At 42.6% G+C, this 10,992-nt stretch overlaps 2 protein-coding genes across 3 annotated transcripts in view; one reads left to right on the top strand and one right to left on the bottom strand.

Annotated features, from left to right (window-relative positions):
• The window catches only part of cadm1b (cell adhesion molecule 1b), a 722,615-nt gene that overhangs the window by 44,259 nt on the left and 667,364 nt on the right, over positions 1–10,992 (top strand). The window lies entirely within an intron of this gene.
• Positions 1–10,992, bottom strand: part of zbtb16b (zinc finger and BTB domain containing 16b) — a 79,583-nt gene that overhangs the window by 9,153 nt on the left and 59,438 nt on the right. For both annotated transcript variants that reach the window (XM_088345360.1, XM_088345361.1), the window contains 2 exons: positions 8,109–8,279; positions 2,748–2,915 (listed from right to left, as the gene is read on the bottom strand). In XM_088345360.1, the coding sequence (XP_088201486.1) occupies positions 2,748–2,915; positions 8,109–8,279 (339 nt within the window). The remainder of the gene's footprint in view (positions 1–2,747; positions 2,916–8,108; positions 8,280–10,992) is intronic.

The raw sequence follows: 10,992 nt of genomic DNA, 5'->3' as shown, positions 1-10,992 counted from the left end.
AGAGCCACTGAAGAGATGCTATTTGCAACTAGCAGCTCTGTTAGCAAAACTATGCCATATAAGTATAAAATATTTGAAAAAAGGAAATGATTGCGAAATAGCTACAAGTGTCTGGCATTGAACCACTGAACCAAAGGTATAGTAAATGATACAAAATGTATATTTTGATCCGATCTACATATTTGAATAATTATGAGTGGCTAGGTACAGGTATTTTTGGATCTGTAGGAATGTAATAAAATGTCACTTCGTTTGAGGAAAAAGTGGTTCCGGTACTCGGGCACGAATACCAAATAGATTATGGTAGTGACGCTCCCCTAGTAAGACCATTCGACTTACGAAAAACGGTAGACACGAAAAAGAATTTGTGATGTCGAAAAATATCCAGATACTGCTGCGAGTTAGATTTTGTATTGTGTGCACCTTTTTCCGAGTTCAGTACTGTACTGTAGTGCTTCTTTCCGCCACTACCGGCGTGTGGCGCTGTGAGAGGTCACCCAGCATTCCCCCCGAAGAAGAAATCCGGCTTCCTCTTCCTAGTTCGTGTGCAAACATTTTATACTGTATCTCCAGCGCGCTAAGAACTTTGACATTTTTATTGTTTAATATATCGCGCATCCATTTAACATGGTTGGTGTAAAGTGTAAGGAAAATAATAGTAGAAGTGTGCCTTTTATACTATGTTCTATATTTTACACCCAATAAATACTTCATACATTGTTATATCTTTTATACGTTTATGCATTTCTGTATTGTACTCAAAACCAGTTAAGCTTTTAAGTTGTTCTCGGGAGCAAGCACCTTCAAGGTCAGGACAAAAAGGTTCCAAAGCCAAAAAGTTATAATCCAGACACTCACTGTCAGACTCCTATCTGTTATTAAACAGGTGCACGGAACTCCTTTGCGAACCATCTACAATTTGAAAGGCCGCTGGGTAGTTTTTGTTCAGTAAGCGCTTGATTCCCAAATTCCGATTTTCTATTGCTCATTTATTATACGACCAACATAATACACTGGATTTCCTGTATGAACCAATCAGAAACCTTACTGTTTCCTCCAATCAGAATCCACAAGATCGTATAAAAGAGGCGTACACTTCAGTTTGCGGAAGTATAGCATTTCAATTCAAGAACTCAACATTACCTTTGTTTTATGTGCTTGCTTTACTTTAATATACAAATTTGATTAGAACTTAAAAGTTTCTTAAATCATCCGGACATTGATTTCAACCAGACATTTTTGGCAAGCCGTTTCATTTAAAATGAAAGTGGAATAAGAAAGCTTGATGCGGTTGAGAAAAGGGTTCGATCGCTTTTTTTCGGCCACTTTCTACCACGGAGGAAGAACTCTTGAAGCTCATTTTCCAAAAGTAAGTTAAACTTAATTTTATAAAGCATATTATTCTATGGAATCTTTGTTTTAGTACAAAAAAATTCAGGTTACCTATATAAACCTTAAACAAACAAAATATTGCACTGAAGCAAACAGATTCAACTTACGAACGATCGTCCGGAACGTATCTCGTTCGTAAGTAGGGAAGCGTCTGTATACCGAGGTATTACAGTGTAGATCACAGGTGTAAAACAGGCGGCCCGCGGGCCAGATCAGGCCCGCTAAGGGATTGAATCCGGCCCGCGAGACAACACTCAGAGAAGCGCAAGAGAAAAACAAGCTGCAGGTTGAAATATGTCAACTTGATGTTGCCAAAGCCAGGTTCCTCTCACAAAGACACTGTACTTGTATTTGTTTCGCTCTCGCTCTCGCTCTCGCTCTCGCTCTTTCTCTCTCTCTCTCTTTCTCTCTCTCTCTCTCTCTCTCTTTCTCTTTCTCTTTCTCTCTCTCTTTCTCTCTTTCTCTCTCTTTCTTTCTTTCTTTCTTTCTTTCTTTCTCTCTTTCTTTCTTTCTCTCTCTTTCTTTCTCTCTCTTTCTCTCTTTCTTTCTTTCTTTCTCTCTTTTTCTCTCTCTTTCTCTCTCTCTTTCTCTCTCTGCGTGTGTCTTTTTAACTTCATTTGCTCTAACTTCCTTTTTTCTTTTTCTCTTTCTCTCTCTCCCTCTTTCTCTTTCTTTCTCTTTCTCTTTCTTTCTCTTTCTTTCTTTCTATCTCTTTCTCTTTCTTTCTCTTTTTCTCTCTTTTTCTCTCTCTTTCTCTTTCTCTCTCTCTCTTTCTCTCTCTCTCTTTCTCTCTCTTTCTCTCTTTCTCTTTTTCTCTCTCTTTCTTTCTCTTTCTCTCTCTCTCTCTTTTTCTTTCTCTCTCTCTCTCTCTCTCTTTTTCTTTCTCTCTCTCTCTCTCTCTCTCTTTTTCTTTCTTTCTCTCTCTCTCTCTCTCTTTTTCTTTCTTTCTCTCTCTCTCTCTTTCTTTCTCTCTCTCTCTCTCTCTCTCTCTCTTTCTTTCTTTCTCTCTCTCTCTTTCTCTTTTTCTCTCTCTCTCTCTCTCTCTGTGTGTCTTTTTAACTTCATTTGCTCTAACTTCCTTTTTTCTTTTTCTCTTCCTCTCCCTTTCTTCCCCCCTCTCTCACAACTTCTCTTTTTATCTTTTGTTTCTCCCGCTCTCCCTTTTTTTCTTTCTTTGTCCCGCCCTTTCTCCTTTTCCCTCCGTCTTTCTCTTATTTGTTTATCTCTCTTCTCTTTAATCTACTAGTCCGGCCCCCGACAGAATGTTTGTTCTATCGTGTGGCCCCCGAGCTAAAATGAGTTTGACACCCCTGGTGTAGATGGCCAAATCCAACTGTATACCGTTCGTCCCTCACCTGTGTGCACGCGGTAGTGCGTCTCCAACTGGTGTTTGAGGCTGAAGCGCTTCCCGCAGCTGTTGCATTCGTAAGGCTTCTCCCCCGTGTGGATGCGTTTGTGGCCCCTCAGGGTGCCGTCGTCTCGGAAGCAGCTCCCGCAGAACTCGCACTCGAAGGGATGATCGCCTGGAAATGAAAAAAGCGCACGTGCACGCACGCGCTAACTTGACTAGCGTGTCAAGGCAACAACCTGGCAGTGTTATTTCGTGAGGCTAGCTTTCACCCTCGGCGCGGCACGTGGGCCGTGGCACGTTGCTAATGCCGTGAAGCGAGGACACTCCTCCCGGCGCTCGCGCTAATGGCTAATGAAAACCCTCAAGACATGCGCTGCTATCGCCCGGCCGATGTAGTTAATCTATTTCGCTCCTCGGCTGATGCCTCGAATCATCTCCGATGACCTATCTGCCTCATTATCTCAGTGACCACAGCAACAACCAAGGCCCAGGATACACGGCTCTCCTCATTACGGTCCCATTTTTTTCCCCAATATACCCCCCTTTGCTCGCCCACCCGCCACCCCACTCTGACATTTACCAAATGTTACTTCCAAGCAGAATGCCACACAAACAGGATACACTGTCACGGCGCAAAAAACTCCCTGCACTTCTGTCAGAAAACGTGAGCAAAAAGGTCCAGAAGTTGGGCTCAGTTAAACCCCGTGTTGTTATTAATGAACTTAGTTGTGTTTTTTTTTAATTTTGGTAATAAACACATAAATAATAAACATTTACAGTGGAACCTCGCCAGTTCGCGGTTCCACTTTCGCAGGTTCAGAGCTTCGCGGGTCTAAAAAAATATTCAAAAATTAAAAATATCAAACAATATTAAAAAAATTAGTAATAATGAAAAATATTAAATTAAAATTAGAAATTACATTATTTTACAAAATTTGAAAACAAAATATTCAATTAGAATTAGTAATTGTATCATTTTACAAAATTTTAAAACACAAAGAAATGCACGTACAGTAATCCCTCGGTTATCGCGGTTAATGGGGACCAAAACCACCTGCGAAAAGTGAAAATCCGCGAAGTAGCGACGACCCTTCAAAAATGCTTAAAATAAATAAATAAATAAATAAAGAAATAAAAAATATTATTTTATTTTATTATTAGTATTTTTTAGATCCGCGAAGCTCTGAACCCGCAAACTAGCGAGGTTCCACTGTATACGCTAAGCATCACGGGCACAAACGCAAGCTGATTGGCCAGCACTCGCTGAATACTCGACAACATTTTTTAGTTTTTTTTTTTTGTTATAACATGAATTTCACTCTCTCTCTCTAGCCGTATTCTATATGGTGTACTGTATACAGGGGGGGGGGGGGGGGGGTATACTGTATACCTGTATACGTTTTTTTTAAGCATTTTTGAACGGGCGCCGCTACTTCGCGGATTTTCAGTTTTCGCGGGTAGTCTCGGTCCCCATTAACCGCGATAACCGAGACTTCGCTGTACACTGACATAGAAGTCTGCTACCGCGGGAACCATGATGAAGAAAATGGTTAAACTGTCACGGTTGCCATGGTGCCCAATTGGCCCCGCCCGCGTGGCGCAAGCTGCGGCTCGTTGACGGATTGGCTTCCCTTCTATTAAAGCTCAGTGCTCTCACTCACCCTTTGTCAATGAACCTCTGCACGCCAAGACGTGGGTTTCGACTCGGTCCTATTGTTCCCGTTTATTTTGTCCTGTTTAATATCGGTTTCCAGTTTCGTTCCCGTCTAGTTAGTCCTGTTTAATTTTGATATCCTGTTTTGATATCAATCCTGTCTTTCCCGTCCTGTCCGGTATCGACCCCATCTGTCCGATATCTGCTCGGGCAATTGGTATCAATCTCGTCAGCCTCTGGCTTCCTGTCATTCCACGCCAGACTGCTGCCTAACATGCATGACTCCCCATTTCCCGTAAATTAAAAGCTTGTGTGAGAAACGTTACGTGATCGGGTCCTGATCCTGTTCCGGTTCATGACATAAACTATTGAGAGGCCGAAAATCTGCCGTCCACATTCATGCAAAAATCCACAGAAATGAAACTTTAAAAAAAAACAAAAAACTCATCTGACAGATTAATACCAGCAAAATAAAATTCAGAAAATGGTGCTACCAACCAACGTTTTTCACCTTGCACGCAAGAGAACCAAACAATTAAACAATGCAGCAACCAGCTAGTGTATATTTTCTAGTGCCAGTGTTTTTTTAATTATTTTGATATCACTGGATCTGTTTTGTATCGCTTCTCTTCAAATAACTTTTTAGGTCCCTATATAAGAGAAATTCAGTTCAGATAATTGAAAAGTTTTTCCCTTATAGACACTTTGCTCACATAGTATTACCTCACCATTTATGTACTTGGTGAATCGTAGATTATTCGTTTTTTTTAATTAATTGGTTCCACTCAGGGCAGCACGGCGGCACAGTGGTTAGCGCGTGTGCGGCACAGTTCTGAGGTCATGAGATCGAACCTCCTGTGTGGAGTTTGCATGTTCTCCCCGTGCTTGCGTGGGTTTCCTCCGGGCACTCTAGTTTCCTCCCACATTCCAAAAACATGCATGTCAGGTTAATTGGCCGGTCCAAATTGTCCCTAAGTGTGAATGAGCGAGCAAATTGTCTGTCCCTGTGTGCCCTGCGATTGTCTGGCAACCAGTTCAGTGTGTCGCCTGCCCACTGCCCGAAGATAGCTGGGATGGGCTCCAGCGCCCCCGCGACCCGACTGAGGATAAGCAGTGCAGATAATGGATAGATGGACATAGCAATTAGCTTTATTAATATTACCGCCCTTTGCTAGCCCACCCACCACCTCACTCTGACATTTACAAATCGCTACTGCCGAGCAGAACGCCACACAAACAAGATACGCCGTCTCTGCCCAAAAAACTCCCCTCACTTCTGTCTCTTCACATCAATTATGTATTTCTCCCGTCTAGACATCAAGCCGTCCTGACAGCTCAGAGTGTTATTTAAGGTAAAAGAAGAAAGGGGGACATCTCCTCTGCAAATATCGCCGCGTTTCTCCCGGCGCTCCAACTCACCCTGGCTGGAACACACAAGACAAGTCATTTCCATTTGCTTTTCTTTCAATATTTATCCGGGTTCCCTCTATCGCCCGGCGTGAACAGCACCGGAACTGACAGCCGTGAATTTGCACAAGCCCGCCGACGGCTGTCTAAGAACCCAAAAATATAAACGCCACGAAGTTGGCCAAAATAAGCACCGTCCGTAACCATACAGTGCTGTCACGGCAGAGGTGAGTCATCTGACGCGGGAGATGATGCGTGCTAATCGATTGACGGAAGAAATTGAGTCATGTATAAAGCGGAAGCGGAGCCTTCTGTGTCCTAAAAACGACCGGGAGGATACAAATTGGGTCATCACAAAAGTCTTTTTGATAATGAGGCATTCGGAGTTAATGGCACTTCAATGTCACTGGTAACATCTGAAGTTCATGCAAAATGTCTTGTAATAATACGCTAGGGAAAATGGCACGCAATTTAGACGTCAAAACCTTGTTGGGTTTTTTGACTTTGCAGAGAAAAACACTCGGGGGTAGCGGCGGCTGCAATTAGGACACGTCATGATAATCGTGTCCTGTCATCTGGATCAAATTTGGTATTAGTGCATAATTGCTGCAACATCATAAATATCATTGGCAAAGTATTGGAAGAGATTTGGTGGTCGGATAATTGGACACTCTGTATGACACAGTTCACTTTTCGGTTTTGTTACTTCACAGATTTGCATTGTGTTTGTAATTCCGATTGGCTGAACAGTCTCGCTGCTTCTTCTCGACCTGTGTGTCAATAATGTTGAGGATAAATATGTAAAATTATATGTATAAAAACGGAACGTATTTGCCTTTCTTCATTTTTTTTTTTTGCATACAGCATTAAAAAAAAAACGTAATAACATCCATCCACTTTCTGCACCGCTTATCCTCAGTAGGGTCACGGGGGTGCTGGAGCCCATCCCAGCCATCTTTGGGCAGTGGGCAGGGGACATCCTGAACTGGTTGCCAGCCAATCGCAGGGCACACAGAGACAGACATGCATGTTTTTGGAAAGTGGGAGGAAACCAGAGTGCCCGGAGGAAACCCACACACGCACGGGGAGAACATGCAAACCCCACACAGGAGGTTCGGTCTCATGACCTTGAAACTGTGCCGCACACGCGCTAACCACTGCGCCGCCATGCTGCCCAATGTTGAGGAGAAAAATGTAAAATAATATGTATAAAAACAGGCCTTGTTTGCCTTTTTTTCAGGGTTTTTTTTTTGCATACAGCATTAAAGAAACTTAAATGAATAACATTCATCAACTAATCAAAACATAAACAAGATCACACAATTGGAAAAAAAAGATGGCTCTGGCCATATTTTGGGGGAAGCACAACATTACAGTATTGATATTTTTGGAAGTAATTAGGTTAGATTTGATCCTTTAGAGCCCACAGCACATTAGCATGTCACATGCCTGGTTGGGAATGACTAATACAGTGTATTGATCATATTCAAATGCTAAATGGAGGTGTCAATAGAGTTAGTCAGTTTTTTTTGGCCTTTGATTGGGTGATTTTATTTAAGAGTCATGGAGCAAATTGCATTTAACTTCCTGCATTGCAGTACTGTAGAACGTTTCACTGAGAGCTGATTTTGTTCTTTAGCAACACAGGAGATGCTTTGGACGCCCGCCTCCTGAAGGTGCAAAGGGCGAGGCGTGCATTCTTACTAGTAAATAATCTAGTTCTTACTAGATTAGTCAACGTTTTCGTCAAAAATGAATTATACAAGTAGTCTACAAATAATTCCAATGTTGACTATAGTCGCTGGACACGTTTTTTCAAACAGTATATGTAGGCCTGGAGAGGGAAGGGCGCCACCAGGCTGCACTTGCACAAGACACATCCTAGGAAATAGTGCCCCTACTGTCAGGACCAGAACAGAGTACTCTGAGGACTCTCTTTAGGGTAACAATTTGGAAAATGAATGAATGTGATTTTGGGTTGATGTTACGAGGACATCTAAATGTTCCACACGACTACACAGCGGATTTACACTAATTATTGCTCTTAATGTTGTTGTTTTTATGATCGTTATTATTATTTCAGAAAAGGGGCAAACTTGTTTAATGCTGCCCTTGGGCCAGGCCGTGAAAAAATGGTCAGAAAATGAACTAGTTGGTGGTACAGAAACTGTTGCCCCGACCACAGGTGTAGAACATCCCTACTGAGAGCTGTGTCTGATATCTCCATTAGGTTCTTGAGCAAGCAAGTGAAAGCTTTGGACGCCCACCTCCTGAAGGTGCAAAGAAAGAGGGATGAGTTCTTACCCGAGTGCGATCGCAAGTGCCTTTTGAGTGTGGTGTGGCTGGGGAAGGGTCGCTCGCAATGGCTGCAGATGTAGCTGTGCATGCCGGCGTGGACTTCCATGTGCTGCTGCAAGGCCTTCTGGGTCTGGAAGCGCTTTGCACACAGCAGACAGAACACCGCCATGTCGGTCCCTGGAGAAAGCACAAAAGGAGAGTCGGAGGCGCTCGGTTATTTCAGTACGGCGCGCAGACACGGGGCCTTAAGTGGGGAAACTGGGTCACTTCAACTTTGTGTGAGTCCTCGGAGGGGAAAAGCTTCTTTCAAAGAGCAAGTGTCTCTACCTAAACCAACTCCCCTTCCAAGCCCGCCGGCGCTTTAAGCTGTGAGCCCTTTTTTTCCCCCTTTTTTTTTTTTAATACGTTCTATTTTGAAGCATGAAAGTCATTGTTTTTCCTGAAGAATTTCCCCGTCGAGGTAGCGCACGCCAATCACACAATCAATGGCTCCTTCCTGGCTACGTTAGATGTGTAATTATTCCCTTCATTCCCCATCAGGAGTCAGCCCCAGCCTGCGAAGTCCCCGGCGTTGAAAGAGCGGCTGATAGCGGCTCCGCCCTAAATGATGCCTACACCTCGCGCCCTGCGTAGAATGTTAAGTAGTGATATCAAGCCATTAAAGGCAGGACTGCAGGAGAAGAGGGGAAAAAAAAACCTCACACACAATCCAGTTTAATCCTGTGTGTGACCTGGCATCTCTTTGGGGCTGCTTTCCTGTTGCGCCGAGTGTGGCGAGGAATACAGATGGGCGGCCGGCGGCGGGCTCGTTTCGGTCAAAATGGCTACGAGACGCGCATCCTTTGTAGGGCTGCACATAAAGACTATTTTATTAGTTGAATCGTCGCAGAACTTTGCAATAATCAGACTAATAATCGGATGATTGTTATTTGTTTTCAAATTTAGCATGTACCGTATTTTCCGCACTATAAGGCGCACCTAAAAGCCTTTATTTTTTTCAAAAGCTGACCATGCGCCTTATAATACAGTGCGCCTTATATATGGATCAATATTAAGTCGCAAAGTCTTGCAACTAAAGCAAGCAGCCGCCGACTAGATTTTCCCCCGTAGGCGATGTAGTCCGCGGTGTATCCTGGGATATATATACCGGTGTTTTTTTTCCTAACCAATGTGTCAATCATCATTTGAATCAGTCACTATTGGCTAAAGTTATTCGGAGGTAAAGGGGGCAGATTCCTTTTATCATTTACAAGCTCGCATAGGCTAAAGGGGCGAAACAAAGCCTGCAAATGGCCAAAAAAGAGAATGTGAATTACAGTTGGGTTGCGCTACGGCATAGAGAAAACATGTTTTACTATTCTGTATTTGTAAATATTTTACTCTCCTGGATTTACTACACTCACGGTTGTAAGAAGACCACGGTTACGTATCATTAATGAACGTGAAGGCTGCAAGAGAACTTAGGTGAGCTGTGCGGCTTTATATTTTCCCGGTATCTTGTTTTAGAACGATCTTGATGTTTCTGTGATGAGTCTATTTTTAAACTAAATTTAATTCAAAGTGTTTATTGTCATATGCACAGTAAAGAACCCTGTTTCCCTGCACAATAAAATTCTTACTTTGCTGTCCACACAGTTGCCAGCAAAAAATAAAATGGAAACTAAGAAATGTTTGTATGGTGATATCGTACAGACACTGTTTCCGTACATGTCTGAGACACGTATTTGCTTCTTTGCAAGCTTTCGGAATGTTAAGGGGGTATTACGTTTGACTGAACTATCTGAACTGTTTTGTCGACGTTCCCATTGTAGCGCCTTATAATCCGGTGCGCCTTATGTATGGAAAATATAGGACCAAAAACTATTTTTTGGGTGGTGCGCCCTATAACCAAGTGCGCCTTATAGTGCGGAAAATATGGTAGTTGATTTATTTATGTGGCAATTGATGATAAACACAGTAAAATGAGTACACTGAAAATGCATATTTGTACAAAAATTACACAGAAATGCCCTATCTAAAACAAAAAACTGAATTTATTCATATATAACGCACATTATTTATTTTTTTTTACCTAAAAATAACTACAAATTTGGGTGTGTATTATACACGAGGTTTTACAGTAGTGTACAGTATTACTGGAGTAAAATAGAATAGAATGGAATATACCTTTATTGTCATTGTTACAACATGGGATATATTGTGACAACGAAATTGGACGACTCCAGTTCCACATTTTACAGTGAGGATAAGGAAAACAAAGAGATAAAGGAACAAAGAAGGTGTTTTAACTGTCTTTGTTGTATTGTTGTATAGGCTTTGTTTCCTCCGGAAAAGGGGGGGGGGGTTGTATGAGGGGGGTGAGGGACAGACAGAGATGCGGGGATCCAACTGGATGTTTGATCTTACTGTACACACGGTCCAGTGTTTTTTTTCCCTAATTGCTCAGTCTACGTATTGAATGGATTTGGGAAGTACAGTCCATAAACATGCCTGACTAAAGTCGCCGGGGACGATAAAAGCTCCGTTGGGGTGTGCAAGCTGCTGTTTATTGATAGCAGCGGGCAGGAGATTTAGCGCTATGCTAACGTTAGCATCTGGTGGAACGTAAACAGCAAGCACAATGACCACAGTTAGCTTTCTCGGTAGATAGAAGGGTCTACACGATACTGCTAGAAACTATATCGAGTGAGCAGTGTGTGTCAATGATTTGGCTGTTATTGTAGCGCATAGTCCCCAACCCCTGTTTTTACCGTTCGTGCGTGAGTAGTAGTCGAACTGAATAAGCGTTTGGATAAGAGAGTACTCTGTTGGTTTGGACACTTTGAGAGGATGGCTGAGGAGCAAATGTACATAGCAAAAGTAAATTATCCATTATCCGTTATCGGTCAAA

This window comes from Urocampus carinirostris, chromosome 10, assembly GCF_059441175.1.
Source record: "Urocampus carinirostris isolate Australia breed hairy pipefish chromosome 10, RoL_Ucar_1.0, whole genome shotgun sequence".
Classification (NCBI taxonomy): Eukaryota; Metazoa; Chordata; class Actinopteri; order Syngnathiformes; family Syngnathidae; genus Urocampus; species Urocampus carinirostris.
This window is presented reverse-complemented; position numbering and strand designations above follow the sequence as displayed.